This window comes from Xenopus tropicalis, chromosome 6 (genome assembly GCF_000004195.4).
Source record: "Xenopus tropicalis strain Nigerian chromosome 6, UCB_Xtro_10.0, whole genome shotgun sequence".
In the NCBI taxonomy this organism is placed as follows: domain Eukaryota; kingdom Metazoa; phylum Chordata; class Amphibia; order Anura; family Pipidae; genus Xenopus; species Xenopus tropicalis.
In genome coordinates, this window is record NC_030682.2 from 130,809,829 (window position 1) to 130,834,981 (window position 25,153).

Below are 25,153 nucleotides of genomic sequence, written 5' to 3' on the forward strand. Positions count from 1 at the left end.
TCTCCTTTAATTGTCATGGACAAAAAAACCCCTATAGACAGAGAAATGCCCCCCCCAAAGACCACCTTACGCCTACTGAATTCTCTAAAGCCCCACCGGTACAAAGATACTCCGAATAAGTTGCATACAAGTTGCTGATCACTAATGCAGCTGTGCAGTTGGGCACTGTATATCAAGCAGCTCATACAGGTAATGATTGGGGTTCCCTACTAGTTAGCTGGCAGCACAGGCAGATGGCCAGTATAGTGCAAATGTAGGGGTAGTTTAGTAAGTGGTGCATCAGCAGGGAACCTGCATACAATGTGCGCCTCCAGCTGGGGCAAACTTCCCCTTGACATATGGCTCACAGGGCCCCTATTGCCCCACCATGTTGGCTTCACATCTGTAATAAGTGTGCGCGCGCCTGGTTATTTGAGGGCTTGAGATTTCGGCCCTTTTTACGGATTCCATTCAACAGACTCCTCCCTAATTATGGCCGACACTCAGTGTAGAGCCCTCGACTGACTGACTGACTGACTTTGCAGCATTGGCTTCTACTATATTGTTTCATAAAGGAAAAAAACAAAACACAAATTTGATTCATTACAGAAAAAAAAAGAGCAAAGTTTCCCCTTAATGTCTAAACATAAATGTGCAGAGAAGAAAAGGGCACGCTCTTTTTCATAGTTATCATATTAATGTTCAAAGTTACAATTTTCCTTGTTTTTTTAAAGGTTGTTCACACCTTTAACTGTCATTATGGCAATAGACAGTCATTCCCATTTTGCAGTTGGTCTATTTTTTTTTAAATTATTCTTATATGTTCAGCAGCTCTCACATTTAGTAGTTATCTGGTTTTTAGAGTTCGATTTACCCTACCAACCAGGCAGGGTACTGAAAGACAAATAGGAGAGGGTCTGAATAGAAAGAAAGTAATAACGTAACAATACAATTGTAGCTTTAGAGCAAGTTTTTTTTTTGAGGGGGAGCTAGGGTCAGTGACTGAGCTTTCAGAAGGAGCCAGCGCTACACATTAGAACTGCTTTCAGCTAACCTATTGTTTCTCCTACTCCCATGTAACTGGAGGAGTCCCAAGCCGGACTTGGATTTCTTACTATTGAGTGCTATTCTGATACCTACTGGGAGCTGCTATCTTGCTCCCTTCCCATTGTTCTGCTGCTGGGAGGGGGGGGGGGATATCACTCCAACTTGCAGCGCAACAGTAAAGTGTGACTGAATCAGGTTTATCAGAGCACAGGTCACATGGCTGTGGCACCCTGGGAAATGAATAATATGGCTAGCCCCATGTGCACTCATATTATATATATATATATATACACACATATCTGTGTGACAGTATTGCTTTAAAAGAAACCCTATCCCAGTTTAGTTCTATCTGCTCATTTAAAGCGATGAGGTCCCCCCCCCCCCATCAAATATTCCGAGGCGAAAGACAGCACTGCAGATATTTAATATGACAGTGTCAATAGTTGAAAAAAAATCCGTTCATAAAATTTTTATTCCACTTACATCAACTTATTACACATGTTCTTTAACAATTATGCTTGGATTGTTCATGAAATTTTTCCGTAAGACATTAAACAAAGCTAGCCATCATCTCAAGTTATTCCCCTGGTAACTAGTTTTTTTTTTTTTTTGTTTGTTTTTAAATTATTTTATTTATTTATTTATTTTTTTACAGCCACATGCATGTTAGGCAAGTATCAAAAACAAAAATAAAAACTAAAAGTTAAATAGAAGGGTTTTGTTTTCCTTTTCTGCGGCGCTTGATAGAGAGTGGAAATATGGATACCAAGCACGGAGCGTTTAATGAGTCAAGTACTTTTTTTGTTTTGATCTTAGGTGGTTGAAAAACGATTTAAATACAAATAAGGTGGAGAGTAGCAACTTGAAACAAAAGCAGAAGGTTTAGGGAACTGGGAATGGTAACCGGGGTCCTTCCTCCATGGCTACTAGTGGGACAGGTACTTGCCTTCTCAAAGAACATTCAGTAAAAAGAATAGGCAGAGACTTGGAGGGTATAAAAGCTTTAGCGGAACATGAGGCAGGTTTCCTGCACCCATTGCGCTTTAGGAATGTCAAAGTCTGTGCCCACAGCTCTAACAGGGATATCCAGCTGCTGCAGCTCTTACAGGGCTACACCTCTATAGCATAGGCAGCCCCATAACAGCTGAGGGAAGGGTTAAACACCCCTGCAGATGATCCCTTCGTTTCCATGATTTTACCAGAAGTACTATGCCAAAACACTTAAAACATGTATAAAAATTCAACATCCCTAGATTGGCCACCTTAAGAGAGAAAAAAAAAATATATATATCTCCCCCAAATATTAACTGGCTCTATTCCCTATTATTAAACACAAAAGCCACATGGGAAATATAGAAGTCCAAAGAGAAGTAACATAAACCGTAATTGTAAACAAAACAAAAACAAAAAATAAAATTAAAAAAAAAAAAAACAAAACCTATTTGTGGGACAGTAAGGATGACGAATGGTCTATTGTGTAAATTTTATGAGGCAGACAAAAAGGAAGGCTGATTAATTCTCCCCTCCTTCTCCTTGTTCAGCTTCATCCCCTTGGGTGTCTGATGTCCACAACTACAATAAAATAAGATTAAAAAAATTAATAATTACAAAATGTTTCTCTTTGCTTTGTTATCCTTTACAATAACCTGATGCCAATCTCTAATTATACTTAATCACCCCCACAAGCATCAGTAAAGCCATGGGAGCTGCATATAAGTGGGTGCTCCTTCCCACGGGTATACATTCACAATACGAGGTATAAAAGGTACAAGGTACAAAAAGGTAGAATTAGCGGGATAGGGGTGCTAATTTGTTATTCCCTCACCCACAGAATGTAGTCACTATCCCGCTACCCTGGGCTGGCACAGGAATTGGGTGCTAATTTGTTATTCCCTCACCCACAGAATGTAGTCACTATCCCGCTACCCTGGGCTGGCACAGGAATTGGGCGCTAATTATTCCCTCACCCACAGAATGTAGTCACTATCCCGCTACCCTGGGCTGGCACAGGAATTGGGCGCTAATTATTCCCTCACCCACAGAATGTAGTCACTATCCCGCTACCCTGGGCTGGCACAGGAATTGGGCGCTAATTTGTTAGTCCCTCACCCACAGAATATAGTCACTATCCCGCTACCCTGGGCTGGCACAGGAATTGGGCGCTAATGTTATTCCCTCACCCACAGAATGTAGTCACTATCCCGCTACCCTGGGCTGGCACAGGAATTGGGTGCTAATTTGTTATTCCCTCACCCACAGAATATAGTCACTATCCCGCTACCCTGGGCTGGCACAGGAATTGGGTGCTAATTTGTTATTCCCTCACCCACAGAATGTAGTCACTATCCCGCTACCCTGGGCTGGCACAGGAATTGGGTGCTAATTTGTTATTCCCTCACCCACAGAATGTAGTCACTATCCCGCTACCCTGGGCTGGCACAGGAATTGGGTGCTAATTATTCCCTCACCCACAGAATGTAGTCACTATCCCGCTACCCTGGGCTGGCACTTCTCTTAAAAAATACACTTAGAAAAAAGTGTACCCCGAACAGCTCATTTATCTAAAAAAGCCATTTCCATAAAAGTATACTTTTTAGTAGTATGTGCCACTGGGTAATCCTAAATAGAAAACCATTTTAAGAATTAAGGGCCGCCTCCTGGGATCAGAGGATTCACAGTGCACACAAACAAGCTAAGGCACACATACATGCTAGGCCCCATCAGCCAATGAATGGGCAGAGTTCTCCCACACTACTTCCTGGAAAATTGCCATTTTAAGTACCAAGGGCCATACGACTCATGATGCACACAAACACACCAAGGGCACACATAAGCCAATGAATGGACAGATTTCTGCCTTTTGCTCCCACACTACTTCCTGTTACAGTTAGAGTTGCATTATTTCCTGTCAGCTGATCTCTGAGGGAGCACACAGCCCATCGGGGGTATAGTTAATAATAATAATAATAATAATAATAATATGTGCAAATCAGGATGCTTTGATGAAAGCAAAGCCTCATTGACTTACTGTTAAGTTGTCTCTCAGTAACTGCATTATTAATGTGCTGTCTTTGTAGGACTCTTCGCTCAAAGTGTCAAGCTCAGCAATGGCTTCATCAAAAGCCTAAAATGGCAGAAAAGCAGAGGTTATTGCGGATAACTGCTGCTGGTGCCTGGTAATGCGCCGGCAGAGCGAGACAAAACACTTACGGCCTTTGCAAGAGAACACGCTTTCTCTGGACAATTGAGGATCTCATAATAGAACACAGAGAAGTTCAGGGCCAGACCCAATCGGATAGGATGTGTTGGTTGCATTTCAGTTTTGCTGATGTCAAAAGCATCTTGATATGCCTTCTGTGACTGGGCCACGATATCTAGCAACACAGAGTCACATGTTAGATTGCATGTACATTCTGCTTATATTCCATTAAATGTAAAGTGGGCACCAACTGAAAGACTAAAGAATCTGTGTTACATTAGAGATTTACACTTTTCATGCTCTGAAATTCCAAAACCACATTCCACCCCAGCAACGGTGCATTCAGAAAACACAAGCTGGATAAATAGGGCAGATTTTTGGCAATTGGTCTTATGGACAAATATCTATGGTTCCGTTTCTGGCACCAAAGAAAATGCACACTTTTACTTTAGCACTTCCTGGTTCTGTTGTGGGCAGGAGAAGCTGATCACACTAATTACCAGGGCACTGAAGCCCTCTGATAATGAGCTGCTCAAAGGCTGGAGAAGCTCAGGAAAGGAAGGGGTTTATTTGTTCAGAGGCAGATAATCTCTGAATCTCCCCCCTCTACCATTATAAACATGGCAGTGAAAAAACAGTGAAAAAAATAGTGCTTTATAAATGGTAAAAAAAAAATAGGCAAAATGCATTCTAAACACTAACTGTGTTGTGGTTCTTTTGTAAACTAGGGCAGTTTTTGTCAGACTTTCAGTTTATGTCCCTTTTGTTACAAGGGTTAGGTCATGGCCCCTCTTAACAAGGAATAGCAAAATATCTGTGTATTAGCCATTTTCCCAAGAACATTTAGGACAACAATAATGTTTTCACCCCAAATCTCACCCTAACAATTTCATGCTGGGCTTTCTGGCGTATCTTGGAGGCCTTTGTAGTAAAAAGTCCCCTCCTGTTCCAAGTCCCAGAGTTTGGGACCCAATAGATAAAGCTAAAATAACATGTCAGGACAGTCAGGTTGGCTTTAAGTAACAACTACTTACAAAAGCAGCCGTATCAGCGGAAAATGCTCAACCTGGCCTATAGGTACTCATGTGAAAAAAATTAGGAAATATGAAACTATGAAACCCTGTGTGTTCTTGTAACATTCTTGAACATATGGATATTTAATCTCAATTTCAACAAAACAGGGAGATTCAAGTAATATAACTAAACAATTAAAATTGAAGAAAATACTTCTGTAAAATGTAATTCTACAAAGTGCCATTTCTGGTGAAGAATAAATCAGGACACCCCCATTTAGACCCACTTAAAATGGCTGAAACAACACACAGGTGTATCCCATCAGGTGCACATGATTAGAATATGGTTACTCAGCATTTGGAAGGAGCTTTGCCCTAGTTAAACCTCAGACATTTAGTTTGATTGTACCTGACTGGCTGGAAACTAAGAAATGGAAATTTTGTGGCTGTACAACCTCTCAAACATCTACTGAGTTACTGGGTGATGCTTCACCATTTTCATAGCACCATTAGAGAACCATGCCCCCTCCAAGGCTGGTGCTTGAGTAGTGCCTGAGCTGAAGGATAAGCTCCTAAGGATGCAGTCTACGCGCAACAACACCCACCTGCCTTTGCGTCGCCAGAAGCTACTTCAGCCAAGTAACGATAATAGTCACCCTTCATTTTCAAATAGAAAACTTTGCTTTCCGGTTGTGATGCGTTGGCAATCAAGAATTTGTCCAGAAGATTCTGCAAAAGACAAAAAAAAAATGCAGGTTCAAATACAGTGATATGGGAAATACACATTCAAAATCTGTGCGTCAGGTACATTGGCAGATGCCAGCAATTCCAATAGCCCAGCAACACAAAGGGAAGGAACCACAGAACAGAGAGAAAACAATAATTAGATAATTACATTCAACATAAACTTTCACTAAAGGGTAAATAGTCCCAAAAACTTGCAATTAAAAAAAAAAAAAAAGGGCAATTCTAAGCAACTTTCCAATATTCCTTAAACATGCAATAATTTTAAGTCATCTTTTAATGCAGTACAGTAATATGCTTTATGGCTAAATTCAGATCTCCCTTCCCCCCCCCTTTTTTTTTTAAAGAGGCAGTATACTTCCCACTTCAATGAATAGGGCTTGTGCTAAACCAGTGACCCCCAACCAGTGGCTCAGGGGCAACATGTTGCTCCCCAACCCCTTGGATGTTGCTCTCAGTGCCCCCAAACCAGGGAGTTATTTTTGAATTCCTCACTTGGGGGCAAGTTTTGGTTGAATAAAAACAAGATTTCCTACCAAATAAAGCCCCTGTAAGCGGATAGTGTGCATAGAGGCCCCTAATAGCCAATCTTAGCCCTTATTTGGCACCTCCATGAACTTTTATGGTGCTTGTGTTGCTCCCCAAGTCTTTTTACATTTGACTGTGGCTCACGAGTAAGAAAGGTTGAGGATCACTATGCTAAACATTATTTGTCTACTGTGCTGAAGGGGATATACTGTTACTTTAAGGGACAGTAACAAGTTTTAAGTTTTTATTGTACCTTCAGAACAATGGCGCTACTTGAACATAACGGACCAAAAAAAAAAACAAAAAACTTAAGAATTAAAAGGGCAAAATGCTGGAATTTTGACAGGAATTATGCACGTCTATTGTACCAATTCCTACATACAACATACCCCCCCCCAACATCTCTTTGGATGACAGCTCGTGCAGGACTGCACAGGTCCAGCTGGGCACACAAATGACCCGCTTTTTGCCATTCGCCATGTAACCCGGAAGTGATCCTACGGCAGGACATTTCTATTATAAATGGCCCCTATCTAAGGTACTGCATGATTGGAAAGAAAGGGAGCAGTTTGGCATTAAAGCCAACAGCTTGTGAGTACTGGTGCATACCAAGTGCAGCTGCACTGCCCCAGGCGCACAAGAGAAAGTGGTACGCCCCAGCCAGACCCAAACAATAGCATTTAGCAGATGCCCACAGGACAGATGAATGTTTAGACAAGGAGACTGGATGTGAGGGGTACTGTCTTTTTACAAATCCTGCATAGGGCAAAGTAGCCGGGAATAGGTGGCCTTGTGTATTAACACTGACAACATGAGCCCGTTATGCTCCGGCTGAGATCAAAGCACAGAACACACGAGAGAGACAGGGAATTTACAGGAGGCATGTGGCGCTCCCGGCAAGTTCAGCAAGCTGTTGGAATTTCACACACTTTCCCAACGAGTGGCGTAAAGATGTGCGTCACACCAACCTCATGTCCTAATCTGATTAAGGAGTATTTTCAGATCACTTTTTACTAGGTCATTAGATGGGTACTGTATGGGCCAGATGACATTCTGGTTTCTCCTAAAAGCCTAATTGCCCTTAGCATGGGCAGTCATCAGGTTCCCCGGCCAAGAGGCAATTTCACAGCAATTCTTAGTATTTGGCAAATTGTGTCGGAATAGCGCTCTTTACGACATACTAAAAGTTAATTGAAACGTGAACAAGCCCTTAAAGGGCTGTATTACAAGAGTCTTTGGATAGTGGCGGCTCCCAAAATGTTGCTGAATAGCTTCCCATTCCAATATGTTTGGATGTGGGACCTTATGCCTTGATTCAATGCCCTGTGGCAACACTTTGTGACCCTGGACTAGTCACACTCCTAGCCTACCAGCATACTTAGTGCGCCTATCATGAGTGCTTGGCAATAAGTCCCACAGGAGAAAATCGCTATATAAAAACAGATTCCCAATCACGTTTTGTCTCACAGACACTTACTGGGGGGCATTATAACCCCATTGCTCAACAAGAGCTTTAGGGCAGTGACAGACGGGGAGATTAGCCGAAATCGCCGGAATTGGCGTGAGAGGAAACTTTGGCGATTTTGGCGCCGCGTATGCCATCCCACCGGCGATTTACATTCTAGCTGGTGGGATGGCATTTCGGGGAGATTAGTCGCCCACAACAAGCGAGATTTGTTGCGGACGACTTATCTCCCTGTCTGCCACGGCCCTAAAATATAATGTACTGTTGCCGTGCACTAAAGGTCATGCATTTGCTACAGAAAGACCGCTATAATTTATATCCACCCCCACCCACCTTATGCTGCCTGTGTGTGCCATACTCTACCCGCCCTACCCTGCCTGTGTGTGCCATACTCTACCCGCCCTACCCTGCCTGTGTGTGCCATACTCTACCCGCCCTACCCTGCCTGTGTGTGTGCGCCATACTCTACCCGCCCTACCCTGCCTGTGTGTGTGCGCCATACTCTGCCCGCCCTACCCTGCCTGTGTGTATGTGTGTGCGCCCTACCCTGCCTGTGTGTATGTGTGTGTGTGCCCTACCCTGCCTGTGTGTATGTGTGTGTGTGCCCTACCCTGCCTGTGTGTATGTGTGTGTGTGCCCTACCCTGCCTGTGTGTATGTGTGTGTGTGCCCTACCCTGCCTGTGTGTATGTGTGTGTGTGCCCTACCCTGCCTGTGTGTATGTGTGTGTGTGCCCTACCCTGCCTGTGTGTATGTGTGTGTGTGCCCTACCCTGCCTGTGTGTATGTGTGTGTGTGCCCTACCCTGCCTGTGTGTATGTGTGTGTGTGCCCTACCCTGCCTGTGTGTATGTGTGTGTGTGCCCTACCCTGCCTGTGTGTATGTGTGTGTGCCCTACCCTGCCTGTGTGTATGTGTGTGTGCCCTACCCTGCCTGTGTGTATGTGTGTGTGCCCTACCCTGCCTGTGTGTATGTGTGTGCCATACTCTGCCTGCCCTACCCTGCCTGTGTGTGTGTGTGCCATACTCTGCCTGCCCTACCCTGCCTGTGTGTGTGTGCGCCATACTCTGCCTGCCCTACCCTGCCTGTGTGTGCCATACTCTGCCTGCCCTACCCTGCCTGTGTGTGTGTGTGTGTACCATACTCTGCCTGCCCTACCCTGCCTGTGTGTGTGTGTGTGCCATACTCTGCCTGCCCTACCCTGCCTGTGTGTGCCATACTCTGCCTGCCCTACCCTGCCTGTGTGTGCCATACTCTGCCTGCCCTACCCTGCCTGTGTGTGCCATACTCTGCCTGCCCTACCCTGCCTGTGTGTGCCATACTCTGCCTGCCCTATGCTGTCTGTGTGTGCCATACTCTGCCTGCCCTATGCTGCCTGTGTGTGCCATACTCTGCCTGCCCTACCCTGCCTGTGTGTGCCATACTCTGCCTGCCCTATGCTGTCTGTGTGTGCCATACTCTGCCTGCCCTATGCTGTCTGTGTGTGCCATACTCTGCCAGCCCCAACCATTTGGGTTTTTGCTGTGCTACCATTAGTATGGATATGGTCTTAAAAGCTCTTGTGATAACATGGATATGGTTTGAAGTGGGTGTGGTTAAAAAGGGGAGTGGTCAAAAGCAGCTTCCATTATAGGCCCTTTACCATGTAGGCTAGAAAAATTCTGTCTGTACCACAGAAGTTGGACAGCACTGGGTTCATATAAATAAGCTGTTGTGTAATCACAGGGGCAGCCATTAAAGCTGGAAAAAATAAATGACTAGCATGTTGAAGCACTGCAAATATCTCCTCTGCGTTTCATTAGTCATATACAATGTTCCATGGGATTGCTACTTTGTCAGGTACAACTGCCAAGTCTTCAACTAATTTTTGCAATATATTTTCAGATTTTATTTTATATGAAAGAATTCTGCCTTCCTATTTAAAAATGACTGAATAACTTTAATTTATTTACTGTAAAATTGGATGTGAACAGTGAAGGACCAGTGACCCAGAAAAACTCCCCCCAAATCAAATGCACTGTTGCCTTGCACTGGTAAGCCTGATGTGTTTGCTACAGAAACCCTACTATAGTTTATATAATAAGCTGCTGTGTAGCCGTGGGGACAGCCGTTCAGTCTGACACTGAACTGGGTTTAGATTCCTGTGTAAGAACTAAACCCATTATACTGTATTTTACAAAGCTTACGGTTATTTAAACTATGCCATTTAGCCCTTTTTCAACTTGAATGTCTACCCCTGTGCTATTTATATAAACTACAGTAGTGTTTCTGAAACACACATTGGATTTCCAATGCAGATCAACGGTACATTATATTACACTACTCCATATTTGGTCTGTAAGAGGTAGATAATTACCTTACCAAAGTTCAGATAATCCTAGAGAATCTCTAGCTGTGCGCTCGTAATATAATATCAACTTCACATGGACCAAAAATGGAGTACTGTCTCCCTGTTTAGCTCAAAAAAAATAAAACATACATTTTGCTTCTTGTTTTAATATCAAATCTATGTTCAGCAGGTTTATAACAAACCAGGGTCTTACAATAATTTGCCATAAACATGGGGTTTATGCATTTCCAAGGGGCACCCACCACAAGGTTCTTTTTACCACCTGTTTGTCAGGGTGTGGGGGGTGCTAGCGCTTTATTAAGGGCAATAAAACTCTTAAGATTTTAGTTGCTTCATTTCTATTGGTTAGTTTTAGAGAATGAAACAGCAAGACAGTATTAGGCTCTATTTTTTTTGCCAGTCACACCAGTTTTAGAGATCACTTCAGGGAAAAACCTGTTCTCATAATATTCTGAGCCAAGCTCACAGAGAAGTACAGTTTCCAATCCAAACATACAGCTGCAGGGTTCAGTTCCAAGTACCCCGCCCTTTTGCTGTGTGATGCAAGGTCTGCTCCCATTGGAAGATAATTTATGATTTCGAGGGTCACCTTGTAATTATGGAACTGGAAAATGGGGGTTGCATTGACTTAAGTGCGTTTGTTTAAACACTGGATTTTTTCTTTTTCAAATAATGGGGATAACATTAAATCAATCAATTGAATATTCGGCAGAGCTTTTCAGATAAGGGATAACATGTATAAAGGATCCATTCAGAAAATCATGTTATGGGGCTGAACTGTATTGTAGAATTCAGGATGAATGGACCAATTTTTACAGGGCCTGTGTGGATATAACCATTTCATAGATAACCAAGTAAACTGTAGGAGCTGGCCAGGTCATACTAAAATTACATAGTGTCAGAACCATCTCCTAGTATTATATTGCTCTTTTCTTTAAATGTATAGTGTCAAAGAACAAATCTTCTACTGTTCTACTGTATATAAGAGTCACTAATAGCAGTAGTCTTGGATCATATGGTGTTGCCCTCCTGCTGCCAACAACTCCCTTCAACCCTAAATAAAGCAAAAAATGATTTAATAGCAACAGACAGAGGGCCACCTACTGATGCTCTTTTGTAACTAGAGCCCTCCAGCTGTCAGAACAACTAACCAGTTTTAAATAGAAGCAGTTTGAACTCGTGACAGATGGAGGGCCACCTGCTCACATGAAAGAACAAGCTTTCTTTTCATTATCCATCAGAAGTGCCTGCACTCTTGCCTGGCAGTGGTTATTCTGAGACAGCTGGTGGGCTGCTGTCAAATATGTACTATTGGATGATAACATATTACAATTAACACCATTACCTGGAGGTAGTTTATCAGAGGCAGATGGAAGGCCACCTTGTAATACACACTATTGGATACGGACAAAAAAGCATGTTATTCTGTGTGAGTGGTTATGTGCAAGAGGGCCTCACAAAAGTGTTTCTGCATTGAAGGGGACCATTATAAACAGTAAAAGATGAGCAAATAAAATAAGAATGATAGGAAAAATGGGAATGAGATCTAGCAGCTGATTATGGGACACAATTTTAGCTTGAGGGAAAAGCTACTCTAAAAGGTGCCCATACACTGGCTGATTTCAGCTGCCGATATCAGTCTTGTAGACCAATCCTGCAGCTTATCTGCCTGTGTATGGAAACCAACTATGGGCCTCCCTGACCAATATCTGGCCTGAAGTTGAACAAATCTTGATCAGGCAGAAAAATCAAACCTGCACCTACGTCTGGCCTTTAAATTTGAATATTTTGCCCGATATCACCCACCTGTAGGTGGGCATATCAGGAAAAGATCCGCTCGCTTGCCGACCTGGCCAAATGAGCGGATCTTACAGTGTATGGCCACCTTAACCGACATGAGCACAAAGACTGCAACACAGCTCATGCTGGGCACGAAAGACACAAAGGGTGGGACTTGGGCTGCAATTGCAGAGTTTTGCTCGTCACTCACCAGGTTATGCTAATGAGTAAGTGCCAGTGGCTCACCTGACATTCAGCATAGGAAGTGAAGGGAGATGACTTTCCTTTGAGAGACATTGTATTGAAAGGTATGTTAACTGCATTAACTTAAATATTTTAACATGTATAATCATGTGGGGCTAAGTTAAAAAACCAAGGCATACATCCCCTTTAATGAGCTGTCCCAGACATTTAGCAATCCATGAGCACAAGTTATACACAGAGCTTGAAAACAACTTTCTATGTTAAAGTTTTCAAGGAAAATGGGTCAAACAAAATATTCTTACCAGAACGTCATTGCAGATTTCTCGCAATTCAGCCTCAATCTTCTCCCTGTATTCTCGTGACATCTCCTGTTTCTTTTCAGCTCCTTCCGTCTTCTGCTCAATACTAGACACCACCCGCCAGGACGACCGACGCGCACCTACTACATTTTTGTAGGCCACTGAGAGAAGGTTCCTTTCTTCATTGGACAGTTCCCCTCCCTCCTCGGTAACTCTCTTCATACAAGCAGCCATGTCATCGTACCGCTCTGCCTGTTCAGCCAACTTGGCCTTCTGAACCAGTTCGTTTTTATCCATGGCTATTATTCTAGAAAGGAAAAGAGAAGGGAGATTAAAGATGTTCTCTGAAAAAAAATTTCTGTTTCCATCTCAAGACAGAATATACTCCATAGACAACATCAAGGTGTCTACATTGTGCTCTATAAGCTTATTCCAGCAGGTGTATGGAGAGATATAAGAGAACTCAGGAACACAATATAGCATCATTAATCAAGACTTCATGGCAGTATAAAACAGTAAATAACAAGGCTATAGTTAGTTAATTGACAGTGGCTACTTTATCAAGGACAAGTAAAAGTTATTTGCAAAACAACTATTATAACCCCAATTACCTTCTAAATCTTTATTCTCATTTATACTTTTAATGAGGTCAGTGCCATTTAAGTAGAGGGCATCATCTTGTTAAGCCAGCTTTCCCCGATAGTGGCATGCCAGGTGCTTCTTCTGGTTAAGAAAGCATTTGGAGTACCGGGGGACATGATAATAGGTCATGATAAGCCCAAGGTTTTGGGCTTCTTTACAAACCCAGGACCACCACGACTAATAGTTAAGATCTGAAGATGCCCCTATATCCTCAATTACTTTTACACTAATTTACAGCATATTCAATAGGGTTGCTATCAGTTACAGCCGCTTTAGCACCAATTAACAACACACAGAATATAACAATACACAATTTATTACAAGTCTGATTAGGATTAATTAACATTACAGCACTGAAAACAGTGCATCAATAATCAGCTCTGTAACATAAGCTTCCGACAGTCGCAGCCTCACTTTCTGCTAAGCTTTCTCATTAACAGCCCAGAGTACACTGAGCACGTGCAGTTTGCCCGACACTCAAAAGGCAGATTAATCAGACCCATGGTGGGGACAAATCTGTTTATGAACCTTTTGGATGTTATAGAAAATACAAAATATTAATAGTGCTCTTTAACATTTTTAAATACACAGACACACAACTGCATTACACTGGCCTTTCCATCTGTTCAGCATTTACTTATATTGCAACATTAAATAGATCCAAGAGCCAGCAGTGCAGGTAGAATTTGAGTTCTTTAAGAAGGTACCATCCGAAATAACTTCAGACAGAGGAATAAGCCAGAGAATCTAGTGTGCCATAAAAGGGTTATTTCTAGTTTTGGCCATTTCCACTGAGACATACTTCTGACATGAGGCTAGAAAGCATTTTGTATGCAATCACCTTTTCAAATAGGTAATGACTAAAACGAACATTTAAACAATAAGACGGTTTTGCCATTGACAGATTTTAGGATGCACTTAACATCAAGAACAGTTTTTACATAAAATACTAAAATTCGTCAGTTTTAAAATCTGTATAAACAGGACACTATTGGAAAAGCGTCTATCCAATACATCACTGGGTCGTGCACCAACCATGCTAAATGAATTGAGCTTACATAGCCTCTGCAGCTCTCCATAGTTCTTTAAAGGAAAAGTATACCCCCCAAACAATGTTGGTCTCTAACAAGCTCATATGTAAAACCCTGATTCATCTAAATAAACCATTTTCATAAAAATATACTTTTTTAGTAGTATGTGCTATTGGGTAATCCTAAATAGAAAATTGCCATTTTAAGAATTAAGGGCCCCTCCGGGGATCATAGGATTCACAGTGCACACAAACATGCTAGGCCCCATCAGCCAATGAATGGACAGAGTTCTCCCACACTACTTCCTGTTACAGTTAGAGCTGCATTATTTCCTGTCAGCTGATCTCTGAGGGAGCACACAGCCCATCCCTAAATGGGGGTTCAAGGGAAAGGATGTAAAAGGGCAATATTTACTGATATATATATTCCAGTTTGGAGAGATTCTTTAATAGTTTATATTATGTTAAGAGACCTATCTGTTGGTTAAGTATTCATTCTGGGGGTATAGTCTTCCTTTAATGTATATCACAGTTATACACTGATAAATATGTTACTTTGGTTCTGGGAAGGTCAGTCCCAGTGTGTGCAAGTGCCTACGTTAGAAAAGTTAGTTCATAAGGATTAGTGATATAGTGGCCCTATATCAACCAGCACAAGGTGGCCATATTGGGCTAACAATCAGCTCAGAACGGATGTTAAGGTACATTGCTACCTTTACAGCAGTAAAAATGACTGAGCTTACTTTGGCACTACATGTAATGAAAACACAAGACTACAAAATGCTAAAAATTATTCCATGATGAAAAGAGCTAATTTTGGAGAACACTTCAGCACTGGACTTTACTGAAGGTTGCCAGCTGATCATATAAGGATTCTGAAAAAAAATTAAGAGCTTTTCTTAATCAAAGTAGCCTGAAAGATTGAAACCTTACATTCTACCATACACTGGGCACATTCGATTCAACAGATTTACTGCAGTAGAGGAAAACGAATAGCAGTTCTCACTGGAATTATAGGTCATGTCAACCCAAAAGTAAAATTTGGAAATTAATCCAAGCGACTTTGCAATATACATTCATTACTAATTTGTAATGGTTTTTAAGTTACTTGTATATATAATTGCAATTAAAAGCAGTGCTTGACTGTCCTTTTCTATTCTCTGCTCTGGTTTCTCTAACAATGTACCAGAAGCCAGCAGACTGACGGACCTTTGCAACATTGTTTAAAAAAAAACAAAAAAAACTAGGAGTTCAGCAAACACTGCTGTCAATAGCAATTGCATTTACAAGTAACTTTTAAACGAGACATTGCATAACTAAAACCCCTCCCAGTCTTGAAGGCAATATTGAATAACATATAGTGCAGATTTCATTATGGGACAGAAATATCATTAAAAGTGTCCCCTTTATTGGAGCTCCCCATAGATCCTCTCTGGTGCCTGTACAAAAAAGTGGTGGGTGTGTTCTAACAATCTCTGCCAAAATCACAATGGAAGGGGGGGATAGCCAATCACAGGCCAGCAGACACACAAGGAAAGACAGGCTTTGGCCTGATTGGTTCCAATCCTACAGTGCCGCTGCCCCCCTGCACAGCCTGGGAAAGGAGGCAGCAGGAAGTGAAATAGATGGGCGGGACTAGTAGGGTTTGCAAAAATTTTCAATAAATCAACATAACCTCTCTCAGCACATTCCTCCTGTATTTATAAGTATAACGCACTGGCACATTCTTTTTTGCACAATATGTACCTTTAAAGTGATAACATTTTTTTAATAAATATAGATTGGAAAGTTGCATCGAATTAAGTTGTGTTTTATTAGGCAAAAACTTTTTTTGGGCTGACATGTCATTTAAGAACAAAACTACCTTTAAAAAGAGGGTTTACAATTAAGTTCTCACTTTCAGCGAACACCCAACTCCCCTTATTTATTATTAGCCTTTATTTATAGTTTTGGCATATTCCACAGCACTAATATTGCACATCATTCAGCCCTTGTCCAAGCAAATCTTACGATGGAAGATCCCTATCACAGAACACACTGGTTTGTTTTATCAGAAACCAATTAACCTGCCTGCATGTTTTTATAGTGTGGGAGGAAACCAGAGCAGCATATTCAAGCAGTTTCATGCTGAAATGAGCTCCTTGTACCTCCCCATTTTGGTAACAGTGAATGTAGGGGTGGATTATTGGCCTGTGTTCACCTGCAGACTGAGTATCTGCACCATGTGGCCGTGCCCATACCTCTTGCAGATAGTGCTTTGGGACCTCAGTGCTAACTGCACCTCCCCCTGAGCACTGATTTTGTAGACTTCCACAGAAGTTAAAGAGTGAGTATCAACATTAAAGATTTCTCTCCAAAATAAGAAAAAAATTGATGTATTTTTATTGTCTGACTATAAAGAATCCTTTCCGTTTTCAAAGAATGGCAGCATTATACTGTAGCTTAGAGAAGCAGGAAAGCAGATGGTTAAACATCTGGAGCTCTCGATCCTGCCCTTGAGCAATGGAGAATAGCACTTTCACACCTTTTATTATGCAAATAAAGGTAATGTGCAGCAGCCCCTCCCTCATTGTGTGTAATCCCTGCCGAGATCAGGGCCCACGGTGGGCGCCAGCCTCCCACACTAGCAAGTGGCACCAAACACGCTAGTAACCACGCAGGGAACATTTCCCTACAATTCCACTTTTCTTGTGGAGAAGGGGGGGCCAACAGTTCAATGCCACCATCAATCTGCAGAGAACATATGGCCTATTGGTATGGAAAATCCCACACTTATGAATCAATGCAAACACATAGATATGGGCAGGATTATATAAGAATGTTTTCTCAGTAATTAAACCCAATAGGAATGTTTTGGCTCCAATAAGGATTAATTATATCTTAGTAGGGATCAAGTAAAAGGTACAGGTATGGGACCTGTTATACAGAATGTTTGGGACCTGGGGTTTTCCAGATAAGGGATCTTTTCATAATTTAAGACTAGTAAAAAACAATTAAATATTGAATAAACCCAATAGGACTGTTCTGCTTTCAACAAGGATTAATTATATCTTAGTTGGGCTCAAGTATAAGTTACTGTTTTTTAATTACAGAGAAAAAGGAAATCGTTTTTAAAAATTACAATTATTTAATTAAAATGGAGTCTATGGGAGATGGCCTTTCCGTAATTTGGAGCTTTCTAGATAACGGGTTTCCGGATAAGGCATCCCATACGTGTACTATTTTATTACAGAGAAAAAGGAAATAGTTTTCAAAAATGTAAATTATTTGATTAAAATGGAGTCTATGGGAGATGACCTTTCCGTAATTTGGAACTTTCTGGATAATGGGTTTCCAAATAAGGGGTCCGATACCTGTATCACACTTATATTGTTTCCCCCACCAAAGGTGTGGGCTAATTGAGCCCTCACTCCAGATAGGGGAAACAATAGTAAAAAAAAACACAAAAAAAACCCCCAAAGCTATTGTTTCCCCCAACCAGAGTGCCCGCATCTTTGGTGGGGGGGGAACAATATAGGGGTGATAACTGCCCTTTAAAAATAAAAGTATGGATACCTAAGAATTCTGGATAACAGATCCCATTCCTACAATTACAGAGAGGGTATATTATTTATATCCACTGGAAAATTGGGTGACATAAGGCCTGCAAGGACTATACCAGTCTAATCCCACTCTGGTAAGTAAGCTTCTCCATTGCCCACACATCATGCCCAATATTCTATTCATTACTACATTTGAACATGACAAACACATTCACATACTGTGGGACTGCCAAACTAAATTACAAATCCATGGGCAACCGAGACATGCCCAGTCTTCTTTGCCTGGACCTGGAACCACTGTGTTGTCCCGCAGCAGATATTGGTTGTGAAATGCAAACTCTTGGGACACAATGGTTCCAGTTGCAGGTAAAGAAGAAAGCTAATGTCAGCATTGGGGCTGATTCTCGGAATAAGCCTAAAGGTGACCTTACACAGGCGGAGCCCATAAGATGGGCCAAACATGCAGTTACGGTTCAATGGGCCATAAATGTAATGTACAACTCTGTTGTTCCATTTGGCCAGACAGCCTGAATGATTGAAAATACAGAAAGTAAAGAGGAGTGAGGGCTCATCTGATGAAACACCATACACTTACAGAAATGGGGCACATGCATATTAAATTATTCAATCTGCCTGATCAACGAATACCCATGATACATGGAAATCGGCTGGGATCATCTGATGAACATGTGTATCAATCACGCAGGCCTTGGTTTTGTATATTTTTACATTCCATCGGTACAATTCTGGGCAGCAAAAGACTGGCAGATTAGACCCATTTAATGGTATGGGATAATTCCCTGAGATACGGGCAGACCAGAGACTGATAGCTGAGCCAGATAACAGGTACCAGCTGCAGTATTACAGAACCGTGTCACGGAAGAGATAGTTAACATCAACTGACAGTGTAGAACAAGCACAAACAAGTACTTTGCAAATAGTCACCACACCCAGAGGGAAAACCACGCTGCAGTCATTTCAGGCTACTACTTGAAATGCTCAAAGGAAAAGCATCTGGATTTCCACTTAGCAATGTTCCTCCAAACATGACACACACCGTGCCAGCCAGTGGCACTCCCAGAAAGATTTCTCCTGCTACCACTGTTATACTAAGTGGGTACAACACCTCCCTCTAAACACTGTAAAGCACTGTATATCATGAATTCAAGGCCTGTTGCCTGTGTTCCCTTAAATACAGAGGATATATTCCCACTGGGAAGGATGAGATGAACCACAAGTAGTTTGGAAAAAACTATGACAATAAATCATTGTCCCCAAGCTACTCTTATGCAGCACCCCCCCTCTGATTAACTCACCCGCACCAGAATTTCACTTAACCTACTCTATTGACAAGAACAGAAAACAGACCCGAACCCCTCAAAAAGGAGGAGCAGGAAGCAGAAAAGTGGTGGTGGGGAGTGGCCGTGACACAGCCAGCATTCATCACATTCAGGGTGGCATCTCTGCCATTACCATTTTGGGAGTCAGCTGGGAGAATACATTACAAAGTGGTGATAATTACAAAGCCGAGTGGATTTTTATTTACACTATAATTTTAGTCCAAGATTAAAGTCAATGAGAGAGGTTCTAGTACAGAAGTATAAAGTACAGAGTAAAAAGCGGTGCAATTTTAACACCAGTATGTTACCCAGCTACAAATTAATTACACATAATACATATGATTTTAAGTGATGTATAATAGAGTGGTGATGTAAGGTGTAAGCCCCTATCGAGCACTTTGGCCCATAGGGGAGGGAGCTCAAAGTTTGCGCAGCTATCGTGGGGTAGACGTGCACAATGAGCGAGTGCCACGGCTTGATTGTTATGGCCACGTGACTTTCACCAGTCATTGCGTCCCCCGATCCTACAATGCACACGCGCATGTGCCCCAAAATGGCCGCTTGAACCGGAAGCTCCCTTCCAGTGCAGGGGCCAGATTTTTTGACAGGGGGCTTTTCTTATAAAATGTTAGGCACCCCCTAGAGTATGTCATCACTTCCGATACCCTAGGCTGGCGCTCCTACTGGGGTACATGAGTGAGAAATCCTTCTCCTGCTCCTCTCTTTTTTCTGGGTGCATTTGTGAAGTAGAATAAAAAACTAAACTTTAAAAATCCAGCCTTTTCACTCTACTGTGCATGTATCGGCCTCGGGATACAGGTAACAAGGGGATCACTCGCCCACTAGCATGAACCAGGGCAGTTTTCTGCTGACAGGATTACTGGTCTTAGGTATCAGGTAAGCGGTACTTTTGCAAAGAAATGGTGAATATGATAAGCCCCTTAAGCAGGCCATACACAGATAGATCAGGTCAGGCAGATCTTGGGAACAGCCTGACACCTTGATGGAGGCCCAGCTCCACTTCCACTAAAAACCCAAATACCACAAACAAGAAGGCAGATAAATGTAATGCCCTACCAATTCTATACTTGCTACCGCCTCACCTTTCGTTTGCTGTATCTTCAAAGTTTAATCAATCAAAACTACAACTAATTACTAGATCTAGAGAGTGACATGATGGCTCAGTGATTAGAACTTATTGCAGTAATGGGGTACCCCCTATTTCTATGTGGGCCTTACATACACATACAGGTTAACTGGCATCCAATGGCAGACAGGGGTATTTCAGGCACTTCAAGGTGCATTTTTGGGATGTTCAAAGTGTCTGAAACTGCCCCAATGGTCCACATGAAAATCTCTTGCAATTGCTTGTGGCGAAGAGTTTCCTAGAAACAACCAGTGCAGTGTCACATGGGGACAATTTCAAGTAACTGAACATTCAAATATATGAAACCATTTCTTCATTTAAATATTTCTGCCTCTCAGCATTGCTGCTTCAAACAGTTTCTTATCAGAGAACACAACATGAAGCCTCATTTTACAGGGACAGTAAGAATATTCTAAAAGCCACTCTTTAAAACTGTCTGAAAGATGGAGCCACACCCTGTCTGTACTACCTGTCTAGCTTTTCATGCAAGACTGAGCGAGGAACAGGCTGCCCATAGACCACAATATAACAGCAAAGGGGTGATGGCTGAGCAAGCTCTGAACAGCAGTTCATTCGCATTTCTATGAGTTAAAGCCGGGGGGATGCACAGGCTGTGGGGCCCCCCGTATGTTACAAAAGCACCATGTGTTTAACAGATGAAGGGATCCAGGTTACTGGTTAAAAGCTGCTCTATTGCATCACCCATTCTTTTAGACATACTGTAACACTAGGGAGTTTGCAGAATATGTAACATTCTAAAAGTATTAAATAGATGCCTATCTGTACTAGAACAGAAGCACTGTGATCCAAACAGCAAATTAATTATTTCACATACTCAATGAATATATCGAGGAACCTTTTCACATAATGTCTCAGTAAGAGAGACTAGCAATGTTTCACCACAACCAATAAAACTGCTGCCGCCTCTGAGGGCTTTGTGACTAAGGAGCTTGCAGACACTGCCCAAGAGAACACCTCCCTTTCTGATATGTATCATAGTGTAACGAAGGTGGAGGGGTGAGAAAGGAGAGCTATAAAGCTTTTTTGTTGCAGCTGTACTTCCTGCGTGTCTGGGTACAACGTCTAACATGAGAAGATAAGAGACACGTTAAATCTCTGCATCATCCGCAATTCCTATGCAGTGAAATGGCTATTGTGTCGCTGCTTACATTCAAAACCCAGATGCTCCTGATAAACGCACATGGTCCAGGTAACATTTTAACAAGACACGGTCTGCAGTTTGTGCCTTTATTACAGACTATGGGGTGGGTGCCTTAACCCTGCAATGCAACAAGGCCTGCTAAAAGCTATGAGAGGCCTAGAATCCATCACCCTAGATTGATTTAGGTAAACCTGACTTTCATTTCAACAGCATGGCCCGCAGGTAACAACATTAGATTGCAAGCTTCAGGGGTCACTAAACATTTCAAAGCAAAATAACGTGGGCTTCGATGTACACACTTTCAGGGAACATTTAGAGATGCATAAACATGGTGGTTTCTGTGCTGGGTATGAAGCACCCTGTCATTAAATTTAATGGCAACTGCCTGTCAATAACGGTGACAGGCAGCACGGGCTGCCAGGGATTAACAATAGCCTCAGCCCTCCAGCTATTGCAGAAATATAGCCTTTAGCTGACAATAAACGCTAGGAATTTTAGAACAGCGGCAGCTGCAGAAGTGCATGCAAAATATCTGTATTAAGCACTACCAGCAAGCAGCGAGACCAGTAGCCCACGCAGAATCTGTCAGCCGCCAGTAGCAGCCTCGGCTACCTAGTCCAGCTGCCACTGACCCAGCAGCAGATGATGGCAAGAGACCCCTCCCCTCCTCCCCAGAGGCTTATTACTGAGCGGGGGGAGGAGGCAGCCTCACCTGTACTGCAATGCTTGCTTCTCTTGCAGCCTTTTTTTTTCCCTTTCTATCGATGCAACATGGGGGAGGGTACGCGCATCAGCGCTACAGGCGCACACACACACACACAGATGGGATTTGCATTGCATATTACAAAGCAAGAGCCCTGCAGCTCAAGGGCTAAATATGGATCGGTGTCATCTGCTTGTATTAAAGGGGAATTGCAATGACCATTAATTGATTTAAAAAAGAAAAAAAAAAAAAAGGCCCTCCTCCACCATAAAAAATGCCTTGTTGGGCTCAGCAGCACACCATTGTCACTAGTTGAGGGCCCCCATCTCATAGTGGGTTTTGGATGATACTCATTTTATTAGGGCAGTAGGGCAGCTCCCACCAGTCACAAAAGACATAAAGAGCAATGTGCAGAACAGACTCAGGTCATGATTTACTGTGCCTTTAAATGAAAAAGGGGCCACTGCCTACATATCATTTCTCCAGGGCCCAAGTTAGAGATAATGGGGGGTCTTTTAATACAGGAAGCCTGATTAATATAATTAATGATGGCCAAGCTGCAGCACCCCCAGGATCGCTACCATTCGGGTGTAGGGGGGATAGGAGCTGCAGGCTGGCCATCTCATATTGTGAATAAAATCAATACATTCGGGCCAGGGGCCACTGAAGCTGGGGGGGGCCACTGAAGCTGGGGGGGGCCACTGAAGCTGGGGGGGGGGCCACTGAAGCTGGGGGGGGGGCCACTGAAGCTGGGGGGGGGGCACTGAAGCTGGGGGGGGGGGGCACTGAAGCTGGGGGGGGGCACTGAAGCTGGGGGGGGCCACTGAAGCTGGGGGGGGGCCACTGAAGCTGGGGGGCCCACAATCAATACGATACAAAACCCCGATGATAGGAGAAAATGTAAGTGGCAGCCATATATGGGTCTGTAAAGGAGGCTCTAGGGAGAAAGGCGAGAGGAGGAGGAGGAGGAAGCCAGGCACCTCCCCATCACCCTGAACAAAAAAAGGGCTGAAATACAGAACCCGAGCGGGGTGAGAATTAAATAGGATTATTCAGCGCAGATAATGTGCATTGATTCCCCCATGTAGCCCACCCCATCTATGGCATGAACAATGCAGGGAGCCGCTTCCTCTCCGCCATTATCAGGGCCGGCCGGCCCGCCCGAATTTGACCTCACCCCCTCCTCCCTGCAGGTGTAATGCTCCTTCCCGCGCTGTACCTGTGATAGGCTGCAGGGAACACGAACCGTTGCCGGCAAGTAGTCGAATCCCCGGGCTTGGACGAGCGCACGTCTCGCTTTCTCCGTGTGTGACTGACTGCCGATAGCAGAGTCCGGTCTCCTTCCGAGCGCTCAAAGCTCTAACCGATGCACGGGGTTTCCTCCAATCGCTGAGCAGGGGTCGGAGAGTGACGTCAAGCGCTGCTATGGCAACCGCTGACTGGGTGGCATAATAACCGCCCGTTTGGGTCTCTGCGTCTCCTTATTTCCCCACCCCAACTCCTCGCTTAAGCTACGGGTGCGCGCAGAGGCAGGAGGGAGACGGTGGGTGGGGTGCTCGTACTCGGGGCGCTCGTACTTGTGGCGCTTGTCGTGGACGCTCCTCGACGCTGCAGTGTCACTGGCTGGTCGCAGAATGTGTCAGGAGGGTGGGGTTAGGAGAGAGGGCTAATCCATCAGGAGAAGGGGGTGCAGATTTCTTTACTATTGCTACAGGGCAGGTTTCTGGGAAGTGTGGGGAGGCAAACGCGACATTACCTACTGAAAACATGAAAGGGCATGAAATAGGCTTTGGTGCAGTTGTTGCATTGTTGCAATGGCTGTGCATTGATTATGTCAGGCTTAAAGCACCCTGGCCTGCAACGACACTGAGTTCCATACAAAGGCAGGAGGCTGATGGCCAATAATACAGGTCATGGGCCCTAAGGTGACTTCAAGTATCCTTAATACTACAGGAGGTACATTACATTTTATAATACACAAGTTTCAGCAAGTTGTGAAAAAATGACATCACTATGCTCTGTTTATTAGGGTACTTTATATGTTACAGGATACAAATTAGATATGTAATTACATGGAATGCCTCCTTACAAAATAGGTACAGTAGTCTCTGTTTAAATTAATGAGGAAAATCAAAGCAAATAAGATGTGCAAGGGTACATCAGTACCACACTAGCTCCCCAAGGGACCCATACACATTCATTTCAGAAACCTAAAATATACTCTCCTTAGTGTAACTCACAATACCTTGCCCACAGCAGTGCATCACATAGTACAGTTTGCTGCCAAAAGTGCAGAAGAAACACAGTGAACTGAAAACACATGACTAAATAATGGGTTTATTTAATATTTCAATTATTTTTTAGCAGACTTAACGAACGGAGACCCAAACCACAGGTCCCTCGCATTCTGGATAACAGGTCCCATACCTGTACCCCTGTCTACTTAAACCAGATTGACTGATCAAAAATGGGCACACTAAGGAACTAAGGATTTATTTTATATTGATTAGGATCTACCTCACTGGCTGGTTTAATGTGTTTCTTTACATGCAATGAAGTTAGTGGTGGAATAAAAGGTAGAAAGACTATATACGATAATCATTGTGACTGATGTTGAGTATGTGATGTAGGCAGGAGCAACCTGCATTCCTACAGGTTTTGTCAAGCTACAACTCAAATGATTTCAGGTCAACATCTGGAAGACATTTGTGTCTTATATTCTTATATCTCCCTTTTTAATACTGAATAGCTAATGAACAAGTCACAAGGAAAGCCTAATTTACTGGGACTAGACAAGTCCAGTAATAGTTTCAGATTTTATACAGGGAGAGAGGTGAAATGGTAGAATAGTGTTTACTTAGAAGTCTCCTCAGGTTGGTGCAATTTTTCCTAAAAGGAGCCCCAGAGTGGGGAAAAACTTAGCATTTAATTCACTGGGGGATCCTAGACAGGTATTCTATACCTAAAGTCTACAAATCACCT

The 25,153-nt window shown here is 43.0% G+C and overlaps 1 protein-coding gene across 1 annotated transcript; it reads right to left on the minus strand.

Annotated features, from left to right (window-relative positions):
- Positions 1-1,480: 1,480 nt before the first annotated feature.
- ywhaz (tyrosine 3-monooxygenase/tryptophan 5-monooxygenase activation protein zeta) lies at positions 1,481-23,763 on the minus strand. Its single transcript, NM_203842.1, is given in 6 exon segments — positions 1,481-2,598; positions 4,055-4,150; positions 4,237-4,400; positions 5,844-5,967; positions 12,609-12,912; positions 23,391-23,763. Coding segments are annotated over 5 exon segments (738 nt in total). The 5' UTR covers positions 12,903-12,912; positions 23,391-23,763; the 3' UTR covers positions 1,481-2,538.
- Positions 23,764-25,153: the final 1,390 nt, after the last annotated feature.